Below are 23,524 nucleotides of genomic sequence, written 5' to 3'. Positions count from 1 at the left end.
GTCCGTACGTGTGAAAGGGCCCTTAGGGCTGTCGAATGTCTACATAAGTGCCCTTTCACACTGGCAGTAATACATACCGCTCTTTGAAAAGTAATCCACGGTAAATTGCTTTTCAGTGGACGGTATACAGGACCATCTTTATTATTGATTGGGCCCTCCCCCATTCTGAGACATAAAAAAAAAAATAGCAGGTAGACTCAAAATCTGTGCAGATCATGCAGCAATTGCAATTAGTTGCCAGAGGTTAGAGCATATAATATCCGCTCACTGACTGGGTGCTAGAGGTTAGAATACATCATTTCTGCATGCTAATTGGTTGCTAGAGATTACAGCACATCATTCCTGTTTGCTGATTGGTTGCTAGAGGTTTAAGCACAGCGTTACTGCTAACTGATTGGTTTCTAGAGATAACAGCAGATCCCTACTGTTCACTGATAGGCTGATACAGGTTACTGCACATCATTACCACTCACTGAGCAGTTGAGCAATCCCGAATAATTGAGCAAGTAAAGTGGCACATTACTACACTTACTAGAGGAGACGGTCAGAGAGTGCAGACATACCGAAGGAGACGGTCAGAGAGAGCTAAAACACTGCAGAGAACTGTCAGAAAGTGCAAACATACTGCAGTAGATGGTCAGAGAGCACAGACATGCTGCATGGAACGGTCAGAAAGTGCGGACATGCTGCAGTAGATGGTCAGAGAGCACAGACATGCTGCATGGAACGGTCAGAGTGTGGACATACCATAGGAAACGGTCAGAGAGTGCGGACATACCACAGGAGACGGTCAGAGAGTGTGGACAAATACCGCAGGAGACGGTCAGAGAGAGCGAACATACTGCAGAGAACTGTCAGAAAGTGCAAACATACTGCAGTAGATGGTCAGAGAGCACAGACATGCTGCATGGAACGGTCAGAGAGTGCGGACATACTGCAGGAGACGGTCAGAGAGTGCGGACATACCGCAGGAGACGGTCAGAGAGAGCGAACATACTGCAGAGAACTGTCAGAAAGTGCAAACATACTGCAGTAGATGGTCAGAGAGTACAGACATGCTGCACGGAACGGTTAGAGAGTGCGGACATACTGCAGGCAACGGTCAGAGACCTTTCAGCAATGCACAGCTTTACATTTTACAGAACAGCTCAGGGTTTAGAATAGCAGTCAGGCAGTCTATGGGGTTGGAGGACATACCTGGCCAGCTGGGCTCACCATACACGTTCAGAGGACTGGGGGTGGGGCTCCCACACAGCTCTCCGCTCCTACTACAGCCGCTCTCTCCTGAGCATACAGGTTACATGGGGTGGGGTCGGAGCGTCAGTGGAGTTCCTGGCCCCGCCCCCTCTCTGCTGGCTGGGAAATACTGCTCTGCTAACCTAGGGCGCTCTGCTGTGCTATCATCGGGGCCTCAATTTTCAGGCAGCGCAGGCTCACGGGCCAACTGCTTTGGGCCCCCAACAAAGACTAAGCATGGGGCAGCTGCCCCATGTTAAAGACAGCCCTGACGGAATAGCAAAGGTTAACAGGCATTCAGGAGGCACCACTACTGCCTCCTGACATCTGTTTTTTTTTTTTTACTTTTTCTATTATTTGCTGAATGGCAATTTTACATTGCGGGTCCAAGCCACAACTGCAAGCCAAGTATTAGGCTCTCAGTTGCGGTGCGGCTCCAATGGTCGACTTTGACAGGTGGCGCCATCTGTCAAACTCTGCAACCCGAGTTAAAATTTAAAAAGTGCCCTCTCCCCTTCCTTCTACCCTCCCTCTTTTTTTGGCATAACTGGGAGATGTTTCTTACCATCACGCTATGTAAACTAGCCCAGTGGTCCTCGTTGATGTATTTCTGTAGGAACTTCTCATGAATGACACCAGCTGTTGTGCATTGCAAAAGCTGTCCACCTTCATGCAGTTTCTGTTCTGCTACCTTCATCTCTTGTAGGACCTTAAGTGAGTAAAGACAAAAAAATATTAAAAGTATTTAGTGCAGTGGTGGCAAAGGCAACTAAAATCAAGAGATGTTTAACAATGCACTACAAATATCTTATCGACAAAAATATTAAAGAAACTGTATGGCCATAATAATTTCACTTTATAACAGCACTATAATAACAATACAAACAATAGTTTTTAACCAGCCAATAAAAGCTTACAGGAGCCAGAAGCACTGACGTGGGGACCTGAGAAGAGGAGGATCCATTACACAGAGCAGGCATGTGTAATGACATGTTTGTTATTTATTGAAGTTCATGTGTGTGTGTAAAGGCAGGTGTACCAATACTTTTGACAATATAGTGTATGTGTCATAGAATCCAAGAAAATAAATGTACATTTACAAACTTCAAGATTGTTCAGATTATTAGGAGTAGGCAATAAATAATTGAAATGCAATGTGGAAATGAATATATGATTTTACTTTTTGATCAGAGGTACGCTTTATCCAGCAGTTGTTTTTTTTTTAGCTGTCTCTGAACTCTCCTCAGTTATCTTATCAGTTACATGTACACAGGGTTTTAGTCATTTCTAGGTAGTTGAGTTTAGAAGCATTTTTTGGAATGCAAAAAAAAGCATTCAGGACTGATTTTCATGATTTTGAAACGCCAAATTCCTACGTGCGCGGCCCTGGAAGTTCAATGCTTCCACGCATGCGTCGAATCAGTACGACGCATGCGAGGGATGGCGGTCGGTCGGACGTGTCCGGTGAGTCTGTACAGACGACCGAATACGTCCGACGGACAGGTTTCCAGCGGACAGATTTCTTAGCATGCTAAGAAATTTTTATCCACTGGAAACTGTCCGATCCGCTGGACAATTGTCCGCTCGGGCCTACACACGACCGGATCTGTCCGCTGGAACTTACAACTGTAGTCAAAGCTGCACTGTTGTTTAAATGGACAGATGCTCATTACCTGCCTAGCATAGGCAGGTTTTTTCGGTAAAGGTGAAGCTAACCTATCTTGTATCTCCATTTGAAAGAGTATACATATATAGTTACATAGTAGGTGACACAAGTCCAACCTATGTGTGTGGATATATGTCAGTATTACCTTGTATATTCCTGTATGTTGTGGTCGTTCAGGTGCTTATCTAATAGTTTTTTAAACTATTGACGCCCCCCACTGCGACCACCGCCTGTGGAAGGGAATTCCACATACTTGCCGCTCTTACAATTAAGAACACTCTACGTCGTTTAAGGTTAGATCTCTTTTCTTTTAATTTTAATGAGTGGCCACGTGTCTTGGTAAACTCCCTGCCGCGAAAAAGTTTTATGGGGTCACCAGTACGGTATTTGTAAATTGAAATCATATCCCTCTCTCAAGTGTCTCTTCTCCAGAGACAGAGTATACAGAGTTCTAGGTAACAAGATATAGAACATGATGCATTGGTATCAATACTCACATCTCCACATGCCCTGCGTATGTGGACTGGGCAGTTTCTGCGAGCACTTTGTCTCAGTTCTCTGACATTAAACTGCTTTAAAACTTCACTGCTGCTGCGTCCTCCAACGCGTACAATACCCTCCGCCAAGAACTGGTGAATTCCTGAAACAATATTAGTGGAATAAGCCTCTAAGAGAATGCCTTTAGTACATCAAAACTGAACCTGACTTTTTAAGCTACTCAGCAGAAGGCATTTATAATACTCCTGATCTGTTATGCCGCGTACACATGGTCGGAATTTCCGACAACAAATGTTTGAGAGCTGGTTCTTAAATTTCCGACAACAAATGTTCGATGTGAGCTTGTTTTTAGAAAATCCGACCGTGTATATGCTCCATCGGACATTTTTTTTTCAATTTTTTTGTAGAATCCTACTATAAGGATGAAAAGCGTTTACAAGAAACCAGTGTGCATGAGGCCTAAAGATCAATTGGCCAGATTCACATAGAAGAGCGGCGGCGTAACGTATCGTAGATACGTTACACCGCCGCAATTTTTCATCGCAAGTGCCTGATTCACCAAGCACTTGCGATGAAAACCTAAGGCGGGCCAATTTAAATGGGCGTGTGCCATTTAAATTAGGCGCGCTCCCGCACCGGACCTACCGCGCATGCTCCGTTTCCGAAATTCCCGTCGCGCATTGCACGGCATGACGTCATTTTTTCGAACGGCGACGCGCGTAGTGTAATTCCGTATTCCCGGACGGCTTACGCAAACAACGTTGATTTTTAAATTTCGACGCGGGAACGACGGCCATACTTTAGACAGCAATACGCTTGCTGACTAAAGTTAGGGCACCTAAAACGACGACTAACTTTGCGACGGGAAACTAGACTAGCGGCGACGTAGCGAACGCGAAAATCCGTCGTGAATCGCCGTAACTCTTAATTAGCATACCCGACGCTGGTTTACGACGCAAACTCCCCCCAGCGGCGGCCGCGGTATTGCATCCTAAGATCCGACAGTGTAAAACAATTACACCTGTCGGATCTTCTGGCTATCTATGCGTAACTGATTCTATGAATCGGTCGCATAGATAGAAACAGAGATACGACGGCGTATCAGCAGATACGCCGTCGTATCTCCACTGTGAATCTGGCCCATAATTCTTACACATGACCACTCCTGGCTGGTTATTTTTAAACTCAAATTTGTTGGCAACGGCTGAAAAGGAGGGACAGATGGGATCATTGTATAGGTTTTTATATATTTAATTACATTTTAAAAAAAAATTGATGAATTATGTATAGTAGTATTTACCTACACTTTAATAATCAGCATACATACCTTCCAGAAACTGATCTAATGCATGATTAGTGTAGCAAACCACAAGAATTGGATTGGGGCGTCTCTCTAATTGCCATACATCAGTGTTCATGAGCAGAGCTTGAGCGATCTTCAGTCCAATGTATGTCTTGCCTAAAAGCAAGGAGGAAATAAAAGATCACTGCAGACAATTGGCTCAAGCTGTCTAAGGTCCCATCCATAACACATTGTAAGCAGAAAACAAATGTGACTCTGACATAAACTTTTAAGTTTGTGAACAAAACAAACTGATGAAAAGTAGAGATTCACCTTTAGGACCCTTTTCACACGGGGCGGATCAGTAATGATCCGCCCTGTGAACCTCCGCTTGCTCAGCGGGGATCGCTCCGTTGATCCCCGCTGAGCCGGCAGATGACAGGGCGGTCCCCGCACACTGTGCAAGGACCGCCCTGTCTTTTCTCTCATCTATGGGGGGATCGGATGAACACGGACTGTCTGTCCGTGTTCACCCGATCTGCAGATGGAAGGAAAAAATAGGGTTTTCCTCCGTCTGCAGAATCGGAGGAATGTGGAAACGGGCGAGATCGGGTGTCAGTGGATGTTCATCCGCTGGCACCCACAATCTCATAGGGACCAATGTATGTCCCTTTTTCATCCATACACGGATGGATGAAAAAGCGGACATATGGTGCGTCCGTGTGAAAGGGCCCTTATGCATAATTTTGGTAATATTTGTGTTTAAAACAGAATGGCTGGAAAGTTTGCTAAAGTGCATGTTATGCCTATTGGCATGTGTTTAAAAGAAACCTAAAGTAAGATGAATATGAGGCTGCCATTGTTGGCCTTCTTTCTGAGAACACTATGGCCCGGATTCACAAAGCACTTACGCCGACGTATCTCAAGATACGCCGACGTAAGTATAAATGTGCGCCGTCGTATCTGTGCGCCTGACCCACAAACAGAGATGCGCCTAAAAAAAGGCTTCAGCCTGCCGACGTAACTTACTTACGCCGGCGAAGGGTGGTCGCACATTTACGCTGGGCGCATATTTACGCTCCCATTGATCAGCCATTCAAATATGCAAATGAGGGAAATACGGCGATTCACGAACGCACGTGCACCCGACGCAGTGCGCGTAAAGTCCAGGAATAAATTTATGTCCCATAAAGGAGGTGTAACTCGGCAGCATCCATGCAAAGGGCTGCACCAGGGAACCCAAGCCGGCGTAATTTACGTTGGACGTGGGTCTGGCTGGGCGTAGGTTACGTTAACGGCCTACACAGTGATCCGGCGTAGCATAGGCATGTGTTCCGACGTGGTTGTGAGCATGCGCACGGGGATGCGTCCACGTCCCGGCGCATGCGCAGTTCGTTATACGTATCTGTCTGGCGCTCGGGCCATCATTTGCATGGGGTCACGGCTCATTTTCATGGCTCACACCCACTTCCACCTACGCCGGCTTACGCCTTAGAAACCCAGCGCAGTTTTGGGAGCACTGGCTTTGTGAATTCCGTGCTCGCCTCTCTGCGATGCGTCGGCGTAGCGTATATTATTTGCGCTACGGCGGCGTAATGTGCGCCCGCTCTCTGTGAATCCGGGCCTGTATGTCTAGATGTCTCTGGCTTTAAAGAGGATGTGAATTGTGGAGGTTGTGCCCAATAAAAGGCAGGCAGATGACAAAGGGCAAGTCATTTATATTGCCTGTAGGCTTTTTGCAGTTGGTCTTTTATTACAGACTTACTTTGCCCCTATAATTCAACCTGGTCAGACATTGTAATATTTTCCGATCTTAAGGTAACTGGAACAATTCATAGTCATATGTAGATATATTTCAGTATTGTTAGAAGGTCAAACGTGTTCCTTGAATTTTTAAAAAGCATTTATTTATGCTGCCTGTAGAGTTTTTTTTACAATTGCTAGCAGAGCTTTTAATTGTACATTCGATGTCCTTTTGTAAAAGTTCACTTATTTGCAGTCTGTGGGGGGATTTCCCCTGACAGGAAGTGATGGGAGATCTCTCCAGTGGGAGCAAAGAATACAGAAAATGACGTAATTACAATAAAATGGACTGTTGGAACTTCTGTCAGGTTAATATTACTATGAGGGTTATTTACTTTTCAGAGAGCGGTATGTATTACTGCCAGTGTGAAAGGGCACTTATGTAGACATTCAACAGCCCTAAGGCTGCTGCCTGGTGCCGCCATCTTGGATATGATCTCTATAGTATTACATTTTACTCCTTTTGCTGGGAAGGGTGGAAGGCCTAGGTCTGCACTAAAAATAGTTAGACAATGGGGGTTATTTACAAAAGGCAAAGTGCACTTGAAATTGCACTGAAATTTCACTGAAAGTGCACTTGGAAGTGCAGTTGCTGTAGATCCGAGGGAGACATGCAAGGAAAATAAAAAACAGCATTTTAGCTTGCACATGATTGGATTATAAAATCAGCAGAGCTTCCCCTCATTTCAGATCTACCCCCTCATATTTACAGTGACTGCACTTCCAAGTGCACTTTTAGTGCAATTGTAAGTGCACTTTGCACTTGTAGTTTGTACTTCGTAAATAACCCCCATAGTTACACTGGTCCAAGCTGGACCAGTGTAACTATGGTTGGATTTCTTCTTTAAGCTTTTACTGTTTCCTTCTCTGTAAAAAACAACAACAAAAAAGTTATAGGTGTCTTACTTTAAGAATCTCCAATTTTGTAGTTAGTGAAGATGTTTCCAGACAAAATAAAATGTATTTGCCAATTGTGTTTTAGGCTATAAAGTCTAATTATTTGACAGCTTACAAAGATAGTGAAACCAAAAAATAAAACTCAAATTATATTTACAACAACCTACATTTTTGTAAACCCTTTTTATCTATCAGAATATTACCTGTGCCTGGAGGTCCTTGAATAATAGCAAGCTCCTTAGTAAGTGCCAGCCGTACAGCCTCTATCTGGGATTCATCAAAGCCTAAGGACTCTTTGGAAGGCCATTCCAAGGGATTCAGGATATTGATTTTGTTCCATAAAGCTGGGATAGCCTTTTTCTCCTTGCTCACCATACAGCTAAGATCATAACGGATACCCGCATTGAGATAACGTGGTGCCCTCACATCATTTTCACATAATACAATGTATTTCTGGAAGGGCACATCCTGTGCATTCATCTCTTTCAAGCCCTCCAATACATGCCGGTAAGCCTCAAAGTAGGCAGTAGTCTCCACCATAACAAAGGAATCATTTGGACGTGTTTTTGCCAGAAGCTCTCTACTCTGCTCACAGAACTGCAGTTGCACCTCACCTTTTTCCAACTCTTTGGGATCATGATTAAAAACTGTGGCAAAGAGGAAGGATTCAAAATTGTCCTGGGACAGGATAACTAGAGATCCATACAACAGTCTTTTGGAGTTCTGCCAGCGCACCCTCTTTAAAGGTGTGACGTCAAACTTGACTTTGTATATAATCCCTGATGATGTGCACATAGGAGTAAATATGCGTGTGTCGAAGTAAATACGAATATCATCAAACCTCATTTTACGAATGCCTCCATCATCAAGTTGAAGGATCTCTTGGATCCCTTTCCTTAATGGCCGAACAAAGTCTTCCCTCAAGAGTCGAAAGTGGGTGTCCAAGTAAAGGTCTATGTTTTCAAATTTGTATTTTAAATTATTTGGTCTAAGAAATGGATTTTCACCCAGATGAATTTCTTCAAAACTAGGGTACACACTCATTGTTCTGAAATCATCAACAGGAACTTCTGGTCCAATGACCATGTGTGTGTCCACCCGGAGTGTTCCTTCTCTTCTCCTGTCTTGCAGGTGCTGAATACAATTTGATACCCTTTCTAGAGTCTGCTCTATATGATCTCCCATTACTATTCCAGAAGCACGTAAACTATTAATTGAGTTAGGAATGACAGTCACCAACATTGAAGCCTCTTGTATGCTACTGGCAGGAAAGATGCTGATAATTTCTTGCAGAAGACTTAGAATATTGTGAATGTTATCGGGATAGCGCTGCCTTTTCTCAGGCACAGGTTCTGTCATCATTCCCACTACATATTGTGGGAGGCACATACGAATATACTGTGATGATTTGACCAGCTGAAGGAGATGCTGAATGCTCTGCCTCTCCAGCCTAGCAGTGCAGGCCCTGCACAGAGCCCTACACAGCAATTCCACCCAATCTGGCCTCATTTCAGTGGCTGACAGCAAATCCTTTAGGCCAGGATGGGCAGCTAGAGTTATTGCCACTTCTGAAGGTTCCCTTTCTAACAGTTCTTGAAGAGTTTTGTATCCCAGGCGTCGTACTTGTTGTCCCCTTCCGTTCTCTCTGTCCCAGTGTTGCTCTTCTGGTTGTGGTCTATGATTTTCCCTTCCTCTGTTATAACCGTGCCCGTCTCCAGCTCTTTGTTCATTTCGGATTCCTGGTTCATGCCCTTGACGTCCTCTACCACGCTGTTCATTGTGTCCACCAGCACCATAGGCACGCTGTTCACCACCTCTTTGCTCATTTTGTCCTCTAGCACCGCGTTCATTTCGACCACGTCCTTGCTGTTCATTTCGCCTTCCACCCCTGTGCTCATGAGGTCCACCATCCCTTTGTTCGTGTTGTCTCTCAGCCCCACGTTCATTCCTTCCACCAAGTCTTGGATCACGATGCCCTCCAACTTGCTGTGCATTTCTTCCTCTAGGCCTATGCTCATGCTGTCCATGTTCTCCTATCTGTCTACCACCTTCATTTCTAAGTAGCTGTTGATCTTGCCTTGGGGCATTGAGGAGATCCCTTGCTGGCCTTGGTCCTGCCCTGTCTGGAAAAATAAAGTGAAAGAGTTTTTTCCAATTAGGCATGTTAGCTGATTTTTTTAAACCTAGACTGAAAAGAATCAAAATTACCACTGGAAACTCTAAACATGTAAAATATGTAATTATGAAGGTTTGTTATTTAGGCTCCATTCACACCTAGGCAATTTGAATCCCAGGTGGAATCGCAGAGATTCTGCCCACAATTCCAAATTGCAGCAAAACGCAGGACGCATTTGCAATGCCATTCCTTCTTAATGGCACCCCAATCGCGGTTCGATTTTCCTGCGATTGTCGCATTAAAATTGTGCTGCAATCGCAGAAAAATTGCACAGCGCAAAGCTTGTAGCTCAGAAAGGAGCAGGAGCTTCTTTTGGGCGACATCGTCACACGTTGCGATTTGTCGCATTTGCAGCACAATTTTGGGTGCCATTTTTATAATTTTCTGAGACAGATAGAGCTTTCTTTTGGTGGTATTTATTCACCGCTGTGTTTTTTTTTTTTTTTTTGCTAAACAAACAAAAAAAGACAGAAAATTGTGAAAAAAAAACATATTTTTCTTAGTTTCTGTTATAAAATTTAATAAAATTTTGTAAAGAAGTAATTTTTCCAAATAAATATTTTAAATTATACAGTATATATATATTCTTTTGTTTTTGTCATGCCTTTATTCATAAGGCTCATCGGGCCAAATCCACAGCCCCGCAGCGCAACGTAACTTAAGTGATTTAAGTTACACTGCCACAAATTTCCTAAGTTAGGTATCGATCCACAACACACTTACCTGGAAATTTGCGGCGGTGTAACTCAAATCCGTCCGGCGCAAGGCGTGCCGAATCTAATGGGGCGAGTCCCATTTAAATTAGGAGCGCTCCCGCGCCGGACGTACTGTGCATGCTCCGTCGGGTAACTTACCCGACGTGCATTGCGCTAACTGACGTCGCTCCGACGTCATTTGCTTAGACGTTAACGTAAATGGCGTCCAGCGCCATTCACGAACGTCTTACGCAAACGACGTAGAGTTTAAAATTTCGACGCGGGAACGACGGCCATACTTAATAGGGCTTAGTCAAATAGGACTCAGCCCTATTTTTACGCGGCGTAACTCGACGTAAACGACGTAGGTTTAGCGCGACGGGCCCGTCGGAACGTTCGTGGATCGCCGTAAGTGTTCATTTGCATATTCTAGGCCGGCCGCAATGGCCTCGCCACCTAGCGGCCGGCCTAGAATTGCATCCTTAAGATCCGACAGTGTAATTCAATTACACATGTCGGATCTTCTGTCTATCTCTTGGAAACTGATTCTGTGGATCAGTTCCAAAGATAGAAACAGGGATACGACGGCGTATCCCTTTTGTGGATTACCCCCATCGTCTTCAATGTTTTCATTGACTTTAGTTCGAATTAAATCAATGCTGCCATCTAGTGGACATTCTGTTTAACTGCACCAGTTCTATTTTAATACAGTCAGCTAGAATAGTTCATTAGTTTGGTCCATGCAAGCTTCCGTATTTCTATCCCATGAGGCTTTGCAGCACCTCCAGAGCTTCTTTTCCATTTTTCCTTGGAAGCAAGCACATGCCTGCTGAGTTCTATCTCACGTCAGCCATATCGATGCATCTACGGTACGTGCAACTTTGTCTCTCTAGATAGATAGGGAGGCTCTAATTGTATTATTGTTTATTAATTGTAATCTGTTTGTATCTATTATAGTTTTACGCTATCTTGTGCTAATAAAAGTTCATAAGGATTCTGCGCCTACTGGAATGCATTAGTATGAGAAGAGTTATCAGTGTGCCCGAATACACATCAGTCACGTGTAGTGAGGGGCATAACAGTTTTACTTATGGTTTATGACCTATATATCAATCAATTTATGAATCTCATATCAATCATTTTATATTATGTTGAAATATATTAAATTATTAATTTAATTTTAATTTTATTCAATGTGATGTGGTATGATATTCGTCTAGGCTCTGATTTATATATTCATTCATTTTGTCATAGAAGCATGATTCACGTATGGGTTTTTATGTTTCATGTGGGATGTCCTCTGAGGGGGATGCGAACTGTGAATAGTTTCCTTGATAAGGTTCTTCACATGCCTGCACCTGCTTCTGAGTTCTCCCGCATGTTTTGCTTTGATTGTGCAGTGGTGGCTTTAATGGAAATGTATTTTGATTGGTCATCCACCCCTATTTATATGCAGTTAAACTATGCCATATTAGCTATGATTAAGCACCAACTTAAAATGTCTCACTGCCTGTGATAAGCGCTGTGCAGTGCCGACTTCCTGGCGGGCACTGCACGTGCGGTTTGCAAACACACCTGAGCTCATCCTTGGGCCCCGTACACACTATTTTCTGCAGATTTTTGTCTTTAGATTTACCAAAACCATGTAGTGCAAGGGCCTGCCTGATTGCATACAAATTGAAACTCTTATGCCCTGTACACACAAGCAGAATTCCAATTTTTTTCCGCTCAAGCCTGCCTTGCATACCATAGGATTTAGCGCGTCGGGAATTGTACACACGATTGGAAATTCCGATCAGATTTTTTCCTGATGGGAAAATAGAGAACCTGCTCTTTATCTTTTTCCGGCAGTTTTTCCGTTGGAAAAAGTCAGATGGAGCATACACACGGTCGGGATTCCCGAACAAAAGCTCTCATCTGACTTTTTCCAACGGGAGAACCGATCGTTTGTACGGGGCATTAAGGTTCGACCTAATATTATATGCTTTTGGTAAATCTGAAGACAAAAATCTGCAGAAAATCCAATAGTGTGAAAATAAAGGCAATAAAACCTAAAAAAGAAATCGAATGCAGCCACTACATGTAAGAAATTGCAAGCTATAATATAATCATTTTTTTATGAGATTTAGGCGCCTTTCACACAGACGGCTGTTTTGCCGCAGCTAAAAGCATGTAAATGTTCTGTGAAATTCAAAGCTCCAGGTACTGCGATTAGCTGCATTTGTACATTGCGATTACGTGCGGTTACTTGCGGCCGCGTTTAGCTGCGGTAGTCATTCCCATAGCAACCCTTTTTATTTTTTTGATTATGATGTGCTTCCTTTTTTTTCTCATGCTGCTATCCGCAGTTGACACAAAAGACTGCGGTTATGTGCATATAGCTGCGTTAATCGCACCTGGACGCATTCAATTCAATTTTTTCTATTCGCACCAAACCGCATGTAACTAAATCGCAGCTAAACGCTGTGTGTGAACAGGGCTATAGGAAAGCATTGTGTGATTTTAGCTTCAGTAGAAAACTAGAAAAGCTGCAGCTAAATACACCATTCTATCCGTCTGTGTGAACGGGGGCCTACTAGCGCGGTAAAAAAGCACCACGATTAGGTAAATATGATGCTGAAGCCTGACTTGCTTATAATTTAATTCCCTAGTACTAATCACAGTTTGGTGGGGCACTGAGCTAAAAGACAAAAAAAGCCTTACTTCTATCATGTTGTCGATTATAATTAGCCTGAGGCTCCTCCCAAGGCCTTCGTCGGGGATCCATAGAAGGTCTTGGAAATACCTGTAAAAAATAAGTGTTAAGAGACATAAACTGATATGCCAAACGGATATATACAAGTTATAGATAACAATGTGGCTAATAATTTGAAGCAAGATAGGCACGGCTGCAAGGCTGGATTCACACCTATGGCATTTTTAGTGCTTTTTGCATTTTGCAGATTTACACTACAGTCCATTTAACATGGTTTCCTATGGAACACGTTCTGTAGTGCAAATCTGCAAAATGCAAAAAGCGCTAAAAATTCCATAGGTGTAAATCTTTTATGAGCACGCATCTGATTCGCAGATGTGTTCAGTTCTCATCAGGATTTCTCTCCTTCTCCTTAATACACTTCTGCCCCTCCCCCTCCCCTCCCTCCCCCTCTCCGCTCCTCTCCCCTCCCCTCTTCCCTCCCCTTCGCACCGCACAAGTGTGAATCCAGCCTTAGGCCCCATGCACACTGGACTTTCTATTAGGTCTGGTTCACAGCTATGCATTTTTTTGTGCATTTTCAGTTTTGCTGAAACACACTACAGTCCATTTAACATGGTTTCCTATGGAACACTTTCTGTAGTGCAAATCTGCAAAATACACTAAAAATGCATAGGTGTGAACTAGGTCTAAAAACATAAGTAGCTGTAGAATGTAACAGAGTGGGCACAATTTATTTGTGCACACCTGTCATGCCTTTGACCTTCCCCCTCCTCGTCTTTTTGTATGGGTTAAGTGTGCTGGGCTAGTATTGTATTGGCCTAATTCTCTCCCCTTTATTAATTAGGATGCACCTGTGGCAGGTTAATTCTGCCCTAAGGTTATCAAGCCAGGTCTCTTCAGTATATAAGGGGGGAGCCTTTAGCTGGGGGTCAGCCTTTTGGCTGGACGGTTAGAGCAAGAAGTGCAAAGTGCCTGTCGCAAGCACTTTATGTGGTTTATCACCTTTGTATCAAAGGGGGGGGACGTTAATATAAATTGATAGTTATGTTTTGCTTGAGTCGTTATTGCTAAGCATTATCTGTTTGACATATCATCAAACCTCATTTTACGAATGCTTCGATCATCATGTAAAGCCCTGGTTCACACTGGGCTGCGGGAGTGAAGCCGTGCGAGTTCAGCTGAACTCGTACGGCTTCACTCCCGCTGGCAGTCCCGATTTCGGCCGCGATTTAAGAGACATCTGTGCAGGTTTCTGCACAGATGTCAATGTAAATCGCGGCCCGAAATCGCAAAAAGTAGTACAGGAACTACTTTTTGAAATCGATGCGGCGTCGCACCAATTAGGACAGTGTCATTGCCGACATTTGCCGGCAAATGCCGCCGATTTGAGACATATGAATTCACATATGAAATCGCATATCAAATCGAAGCAAATCGTACCCAGTGTGAACCTGGGCTGAAGGATCTCTTGGATCCCTTTCCTTAATGGCCGAACAAAGTCTTCCCTCGAGAGTCGAAAGTGGGTGTCCAAGTAAAGGTCTATGTTTTCAAATTCGTATTTTAAATTATTTGGTCTAAGAAATTTTCACCCAGAAGAATTTCTTCAAAACTAGGGTACACACTCATTGTTCTGAAATCGTCAACAGGAACTTCTGGTCCAATGACCATGTGTGTGTCCACCCGGAGTGTTCCTTCTCTTCTCCTGTCTTGCAGGTGCTGAATACAATTTGATACCCTTTCTAGAGTCTGCTCTATATGATCTCCCACTACTATTCCAGAAGCACGTAAACTATTAATTGAGTTAGGAATGAGAGTCACCAGTTTGACATATGAGCATTTCGTAGTAGGAATTAGCTCACACTACATGTGCAGAGCCCGCCAGGAAGTCGGCGCTGCGCTAATCACAGGCAGGGAGACATTTCCCGATGCACGCTGGAAGAGATCGGGAAATATCCCCCTGCCTGTGATTAGCGCAGGGCCGTTTCCTTGCAGGCTCTGCAAGTGGAGTGTGCAAACACGCCGGAACACGCAACCGTTTTTCATGACGAGAAAAATGCAATTTTTTAAATTGGTCATTAAAAACGATCGTGTGTAGGCTCCAGAGCATTTTTCTTGACCTGAAAAATGGGCATTAAAAATTTAGAACATGCTCTATTTTTTTCTCATCGTTTTTTACATCGTGAAAAACAGTCGTGTGTAGGCTTTAACGACAAGGAAAGAAACGCGCATGCTCAGATGCAGGTTATGAGAAGGGAAATTTGCATAATCAGCCCAAAGGGTATCGCCAATCGAATGGAACTTCCTCTTTAGAGTGCCGTCGTACGTGTTGTATGTCACTGCGCTTTGCTCGAGCATTTTTTTTTTCACGATCGTGTGTATGCAAGGCAGGCTTGACAAGAATCACGTAGAGAAAAACTTAGTTTTTTTCCATGACATTAAAACCGGTCGTGTGTACGCGGCATTAGAGCGTTTTTACAGCTAAAAAACTCTTCTCAAAACCCACTAGTTCTGGGGTTTTTCCAGCCAGAAACCGCCCCTGCCTAAAACTGCTGATAACAGCCTAAGGGCTCTTTCACACGGGCGGCCCATTCAGGTCCGCCTGCCAGTTTTTTAGGCAGACCTGAACGGGCGCTCCGTGCTCCTCTATGGAGCCGCGGATGTCAGTGGTGACATGCCCGCTGACATCCGACCCACTCTGATCCGCCAAAGTGTGACGGAGGAAAAACCTACTTTTCCATCCGTCTGCGGATCGGGTGAACACGGACAGACGGTCTGTGTTCATCTGATCCCCCCATAGGGGAGAGCGGAAAAAAGACAGGGCGGTCCCTGCACAGTGTGCGGGGACCGCCCTGTCATCCGCCGGCTCAGCGTGAATCAACGGAGCGATCCCCGCTGAGCAAGCGGAGGTACACGGGGCGGATCATTACTAATGTAAAAGGGGCCCGTTACCCAGTGTGAAAGGGGCCTATTTTTGAATGAACACATAGGATAACATGCTGGGGAGTTTACTAGCTGCAGAAGAAAATGTCGGAAGCCAAAAACAGCAGCTGTACAAATGTCTAGTGTGCATGAGGCCTGAGCCTAGAGAGGAAAGTGCGAGATGTTGCTGGATGTCCTTCAGCCAGGAAATGAGGCAGGCTTTATCTAGCATACTGTAGATTCTAATGTACACTGTGAGCAGCTTACATTACATTATTTTTTAACAGTATAGTTTATTGAATTTCAAGAAAAATAAAATTCAATAGTACCGGTAACCGTAAACCGTAGCGACACACAAATGCACGGCTATGAAAGGTCATCACATGATATGCAGGTGACACAAAATCTGGAAGTGTACATGAAAACAAAAACGGAGGAAGTACATTAGCACCAATGCCGGCCAGTATTGGCCATTCAAGACACCATGGTGTCCTTAAAGTGGTTGTAAAGGCTGAAGGTTTTTTTTTTACCTTCATGCATTCTATCTTTTTGTTTTTTTATCAAAGGAAAGAACTCTGGTGTGTAGGTAAAGGAAGTTTAACCATTTAAAGACCAAACCTTTTCTGACATTTGTTGCTTACAAGTAAAAATCATTATTTTCTGCTAGAAAATTACTTGGAACACCCAAACACAGAGACCCTATAATGGTGGTTGTTGCAATATTTTATGTCACACCGTATTTGCGCAGCGTTTTTTTAAACACAATTTTTTGGAAAAAATACACTTTAGCCCTGGTTCACACTGGTGCGTTTTGATATGCGATTTGGCATTTTACAATTACAACTACAAATTACCGGCAATGGCACTGTCCTAATCGGTGCGACGCTGCATCTGCGGCATTGCACCGATTTCAAAAAGTAGTTTCTCTACTACTTTTTGGGATTTCGGCCCGCGATTTACATTGACATCTGTGCAGAAACCTGCACAGATGTCTCTATAATCGCGGCCGAAATCGGGACTGACAGGCGGGAGTGAAATCGTGTGAGTTCAGCCGAAATCGCACGGCTTCACTCCCGCAGCCCAGTGTGAACCTGGGCTTAAAGCAGAGTTTCACCTAAAAATGGAACTTCCGCTTAATCCACTCCTTCCCCCCTTACATGCCACATTTGGCATGTAATTTTTTTGGGGGGGTAGTGGGGGGGTCAGGAGGAGTGGGACTTCCTGTCCCACTTCCTCCTTCCGCTGAGGGGCTGGTAAGGCGAATAGCTTAATCGTCTTATTGCAGCCCCTCCCTGTAGGCGAGTGCCTGTCCAATCGGACGGCGCCGCTCGCGCATGCGCAGTGGGTGCCCAGCCGTTAAGCCGAAAGCTGTCACTGCCGGGTGCCCACACTAGGAATGAAGACGCCGGCCGGCGAGGAGCTGAGCCACGGCCGGTGCAATGCTGGAACCATGGAGCAGGCAAGTGTCTGTTTTTAAAAAAGCCAGCAGCTACACTTTTTGTAGCTGCTGACTTTTAATAAACTTAAAAAAAGGCTGGAACTCCCCTTTAAAGAGGAATAAACCCTGATGGGTTTTACTTCCTCTTTAGCCCGCTGCAAAGCCTGCAAATGAAAAGCCTAATGGACTAGTATGCATCGTATATGCATTCGCCGGAGCCACGTGACGTCACTCCTGCGCATGGGCACGAGAGCCGCTATTTATGGCACAGGCTGGGAAGGAAACAGCACTTAGTTTTGTTTCTTCCCCGCGCATGAGCCGTTAACATTTTTGGCGGACTACAAGTGAAATATCTCCTAAACGGCGCACGTTTAGGAGATATTTCCACTACCTATAGGTAAGTCTTATTCTAGGCTTACCTATAGATAGAAGTAGTCAAAAAGGGTTTACAAGCACTTTAATGTATTAAAAATTAAACAGTAAAGTTAGCCCAATTTTTTTGTATAATGTAAAGGAAGATGTTACACCGCGAGAATCGTGATCTTTATTCTAAGCAAAAAAAAATTGCATGAACCCATGCAGATGTCTTTCAAATCGTCCCCGAACTCGCACTGTAATGCGGGTTTGAAAATGTCTGCGTTTAGCTGAACTCGCACGATTTCAAACCCACCCTCAGTGTGAACGAGGGCTCAGTTTTGCTCTGCTGGATGATTTAGGTGAACAGTTTTACTGATTTTGATCAAAAATGTATTCCTTTTGTGAATCAACCCTAAAACCCTGTGTGGTTCTAACAGTGTTGCCAACCATATTTTTACGGAAAGTTCGTAAAAACGGGCACTTTTTCCCCCCGTTCGTAAATGTCCGTGGTTCTGGGAATGTGCCAGTAAAAATATCCGAGATCGGTTCGGCTTGGAACTGCGCATGGAGATTGGAGGCAGGGGGTGATTGGAGGCAGGGGGTGATTGGAGGCAGGGGGTGATGGTGGCTGTGGTGGCACCACAGAGGGGGATAGAGGCAAGGGGAGATTGGAGGCAGGGGGTGTTAGTGGCAGGGGGTGATTGGAGGCAGGGGGTGATTGGAGGCAGGGGGTGATTGGAGGCAGGGGGTGATGGTGGCTGTGGTGGCACCACAGAGGGGGATAGAGGCAAGGGGAGATTGGAGGCAGGGGGTGTTAGTGGCAGGGGGTGATTGGAGGCAGGGGGTGATTGGAGGCACCGCAGAGGGGGATGGTGGCACCGCAGAGGGTGGGGAGTGGAGACAGGGGTTGTTGGTGGCACCGCAGAGGGGGATGGAGGCAGGGGGCCTGGGGGAAATTGAAGGCAGTGGGAGATTTGGTGGCACCGCAGAGGGGGATGGAGGCAGGGGACAATGGAGGCAGGGGGTGATTGGAGGCAGGGGGCCTGGGGGAGATTGGAGGCAGGGGGAGATTGTGGCACCGCAGAGGGGGGTGAAGGCAGGGGGTGATGGTGGCACCGCAGAGGGTGGGGGATGTAGACAGGGGTTGTTGGTGGCACCACAGAGGGAGATGGAGGCAGGGGGTGATTGGAGGCAGAGGGAGATTGGAGGCAGGGGGAGATTGTGGCACCGCAGAGGGGGGTAAAGGCAGGGAGTGATGGTGGCACCGCAGAGGGTGGGGGATGGAGACAGGGGTTGTTGGTGGCACCACAGAGGGAGATGGAGGCAGGGGGTGATTGGAGGCAGGGGGAGATTGTCGCACCGCAGAGGGGGGTGAAGGCAGGGAGTGTTGGTGGCAGAGGGGTATAGAGGCAGGGGGTGATGTGACTAAATAATTTGCCCTTATTATATCGAAAATAACAAAAATATGTTTTTTACCTTAATATCTACCTTAAATCAAATTGCTATTTGTTTAGCGTACTTGTTTGTAGCCTAAATACTGAAATTTGCACCTAAAAATGTAATTTAGTAACTTTTGTGAAATGCCAGTAAAAACATGACTGCGCCAGTAAATTCCAGGTGTCGTGCCAGTAAATTTCAATCTGGTAGGTTGGCAACACTGCCCTCTAAGAACATCTTCCTGTGGAACCGCAAAGAATTCTGGCTCAAATAACCTCTACCCTGACCCATTCCAGCCATTACCTGATCTACCAGCCACACAAGCCACACCCCCTTTTGAGCAAAAATAAACTCCCTGATCTTACCCTCCTCCTCGCCCCACAGTAACAATGCAGAACATCCATATATCTTTTCCTTCTAGCTTGCAGTGACATCATCAGCTTTGAATAATCCCAGTAATCAGTTCTTTACGAAAGTATCTACAATGTGAACTGTCTGTGTTGCCTGTTGTGAAACATCCAGGTTCTAATTTGTATTCTCCAACTGTCAGGTTCCAGAGCAGGCCTATGTCTAAACTGCTTGATGTTCAGCATATTTGTTATTTTGCATGCTTCAAAGAAACACAAACAAGGCCCTAGTTAGCCATACCACAGTATTATTCTTCCCGAGTCATGATTCTGCCTGCTTTAGAAAATGTACACAAACATCAGATCCATTTAAAACAGTGACAGCACACACATCGGTTTAGCTGGGATCAGGACTGACGGTTGCCTTTCTGGGCCTAGACAATTTCTGTATTACCTTTTTTTTCTCTTTGGTGTTCCTTCAGCTCCTTTGCAATGATTATCTGTGTTCTTCCTGTCTTGCCTCAGTCTCTGTTCACAGGCGTCTGCTTCTTCTGTTTTGTCATCTGCTGGTATAAATATGCGCGCTGTAAGCCCTCCCATTCCATGCTTTCAGTTTCTATTCTCACATCTGACCTAGAGAATGGAAAGTATCAGGGTGGGAGGGGAGGCGAGAAAGGGAGAATAGAAACAGGATGTAAGAGTACAGAAAATCAAGAGAAATGGGGAAAAATACAATTGTTCTTAAAGTGGAGGTTCACCCGCAAAAAAAAAATTGTAAGATTAGATTCATGCTCATTTTGTCTAGGGGAATCGGCTAGTTTTTTTTAACCACTTCCATACCGGGCACTTACGCACCTTCCTGCCCAAGCCAATTTTCAGCTTTCAGCACTGTCGCACTTTGAATGACAATTGCGCGGTCGTGCTACACTGTACCCAAACAATTTTTTTATCATTTTGTTCCCACAAATAGAGCTTTCTTTTGGTGGTATTTAATCATCTCTGCGGTTTTTATTTTTTGCGCTATAAACAAAAGAAGAGCGTCAATTTAAAAAAAAAACACTATTTTTTACTTTTTTATTTAATAAATATCAATTTTTAAAAAAAAATATATTTTTTTTTTCCTCAGTTTAGGCCGATACGTATTCTTCTACATATTTTTGGTAAAAAAAATCGCAATAATCATCTATTGATTGGTTTGCGCAAAAGTTATAGCGTCTACAAAATAGGTGATAGATTTATGGCATTTTTATTTTATTAATTTTTTTACTAGTATTGGCGGCGATTTGCAATTTTTTACTGTCACCGTGACATTGCGGCGAACACATCGGACACTTTTGACACGTTTTTGGGACCATTCACATTTATACAGCGATTAATGCTATAAATATGCATTGATTACTGTGTAAATGTGACTGGCAGGGAAGGGGTTAACCACTAGGGGGCGTTGAAGGGGTTAATATGTTCCCTAAGATGTGTTATAACTGTAGGGGGGAGGGGAATCTCAAGGGGAGGAGACCGATGTGTGTTCCTCTGTACTGGTCTCCTCACTGCTGACAGGAGGTGGATCTGTGTGTTTACACACACAGATCCACACTCCTGCCGTGATTACCAACAATCGCGGGCACCCGGCGGCAATCGCGGCCTCTGGGCTCCCGTGCTGGGTCACGAGCGTCGCCGCGGGCGCGCGCCCTAGATCAACGGGGACACAGGACGTCATATGACGTCCACCCGGATCGAGGAGGGGTTCCTGCCGCCGTCATTTTACAATGACGCAGTAAGGATGTGGTTACAATCGAAGCTGTACTTACCGTTTTAGAGAGCGATCTTCTCCGCCGCTTCCGGGTATGGTCTTCGGGTCTGGGCGTTCCTTCTTGATTGACAGGCTTCCGACGGTCGCATCTATCGCGTCACGAGTAGCCGAAAGAAGTCGAATGTCGGTGCGGCTCTATACGGCGCCTGCGCACCGACGTTCAGCTACTTTCGGAAAATCGTGACGCGATAGATGCGACCGTCGGAAGCCTGTCAATCAAGAAGGAACGCCCAGACCCGAAGACCATACCCGGAAGCGGCGGAGAAGATCGCTCTCTAAAACGGTACGTACTGCTTAGTTTTTAAAAAAACTAGCCGATTCCCCTTGACAAAATGAGCATCAATCTAATCTTAAATTTTTTTTTGCGGGTGAACTACCTTTAAAGCGGAGGTTCACCCAAAAAATAAATTTTTAACATTACATTCAGCCGAGTTGTCCTAATGATTATCGGCTGTTTTTTTATATTTTATCCCCGTACATATCGTATTTTCACCGCCGCTTCCGGGTATGTCTTCTGCGGGACTGGGCGTTCCTAATTGATTGACAGGCTTCCGACCGTCGCATACTGCGTGTCACGAGTTGCCGAAAGAAGCCGAACGTCGGTGCGCAGGCGCCGTATAGACTCGCAGTCCGGCTTCTTTCGGCAACTCGTGACGCGCTGTATGCGACGGTCGGAAGCCTGTCAATCATTTAGGAACGCCCAGTCCCGCAGAAGACATACCCGGAAGCGGTACGTACGGCTGAAGGTAATGTTAAAAATGTATTTTTGGGTGAACCTCCGCTTTAACCCTCATTTAGAGAGAATGGCCTTCTTTTTGAAACAAATCCTTTTTTTTTTTTTTTTTTTTTTTTTTTACTGTTTAACCACTTCAGCCCCGGAATGTTTTACCCACTTCCTCTCCAGGCTATTTTGTGCCATACGGCACTGTGCTGCTTTAACTGACAATTGTGCGGTCATGCAACATTGTACCCAAACAAAATTAATGTCCCTTTTTTTCCCCACAAATAGAGCTTTCTTTTGGTGGTATTTGATAAACTCTTTGGTTTTTATTTTTTGCGCTATAAACAAAAAATTGTGGGAAAAAAATAAAAACTTTTTTTACTTTCTGCTATAATACTGTACATATACATATATTTATTAATCAGTTTAGGCCAATATATATTCTTCTACATATTTTTAGTAAAAAATATTTCAATAAGCGTATATAGATTGGTTTGTGCAAAAGTTATTATTGCGTCTACAAAATGGGTGATAGATTTAGAGACTTTTACATTTTTATTGTTTTTACTGGTAATGGCGGCAATCTGTGATTTTAGTTCAATCTTATTTTAATGAGAGAGGAAAGGTGTACAATACACAAATTAATCATTCAATAATGCATATGTAGTGGCCTGCTACTTTTTAGCCGGCGCTGCTTTCAATTTAGAGGGTAGTCTGAGAGTTAGTTGACTCAGACCGTATGATTTTTCCAAATTTTGGGCCTCTGTTTCAGCCATGGCTGTACTGTGAGTCACCACTATTGTTGTTTGGGGTGCCATTACCACCCCAGGCCAAGGGTGGCAGCAGTCAGGTCAAGGTGTTTTGGGTGTTCCCCCTCGGCAGCCAATCAGTGGGGGTTGATCGTACCACTGTGCATGCTGGGGAGGAGTACTTAAGGGGCAGATGCCATTGGACCGGGGTCGTCGATTTCTGGTCTGTCGTCCCACCACCCCCCGTGAGTGGCCCTCCGGGGAGGAGGTGCGTGTTCATGTGTTCCTGGCTCTGGGACCACGTTGGTCCGGGGTTGTGATCTACTAAGTAGGCCCGGTAGTCAGACTGGGTCTACGTTTTGCGGAGTGGTCCTGTGCTGTCCGTCCTGGAGGGAGGAAGCCACTCGATGAAGAACCTGTCTTGGAGAGCACCGAACACAAGGTTGGTATCTCAGGAGAGGCCTTAAGCCCCATACACACTATCAGTTTTCCTGATGGTTTTCTCTTCAGGTTTACCAAAACCATCTAATATGAGGTCAAACCTTAAGCGTTTAAATTTGAATGCAATCAGGCAGGCCCTTGTACTACATGGTTTTGGTAAACCTGAAGAGAAAACCAGCAGGAAAACTGATAGTGTGTATGGGGCTTTAAACTTCATCGAAGGATGCACCATTACTGAAAGTCTGAATGATGGTCACCTGTCAGTTCTAAGTTTGCAAGAAGTTAATACTGCTTGTGCAGTGTGTGCACAAGCAGGTGTACGCGTGCATACTGGCACCAGTAAAGCCTATTTAA

General features: G+C 44.7%; 1 protein-coding gene across 1 annotated transcript in view; it reads right to left on the bottom strand.

The window, feature by feature from the left end:
• The window catches only part of ZNFX1 (zinc finger NFX1-type containing 1), a 44,530-nt gene extending 24,488 nt beyond the window's left edge, over positions 1-20,042 (bottom strand). Inside the window, exons 1-6 of the mRNA XM_040330273.1 lie at positions 19,904-20,042; positions 12,957-13,038; positions 7,586-9,505; positions 4,728-4,859; positions 3,400-3,542; positions 1,802-1,945 (exon numbers count right to left, since the gene is read on the bottom strand). Coding sequence (XP_040186207.1) covers positions 1,802-1,945; positions 3,400-3,542; positions 4,728-4,859; positions 7,586-9,505; positions 12,957-13,020 — 2,403 coding nt within the window. The 5' untranslated portion in view covers positions 13,021-13,038; positions 19,904-20,042. The remainder of the gene's footprint in view (positions 1-1,801; positions 1,946-3,399; positions 3,543-4,727; positions 4,860-7,585; positions 9,506-12,956; positions 13,039-19,903) is intronic.
• Positions 20,043-23,524: the final 3,482 nt, after the last annotated feature.

This window comes from Rana temporaria, chromosome 12 (assembly GCF_905171775.1).
Source record: "Rana temporaria chromosome 12, aRanTem1.1, whole genome shotgun sequence".
Lineage (NCBI taxonomy): Eukaryota > Metazoa > Chordata > Amphibia > Anura > Ranidae > Rana > Rana temporaria.
This window is presented reverse-complemented; position numbering and strand designations above follow the sequence as displayed.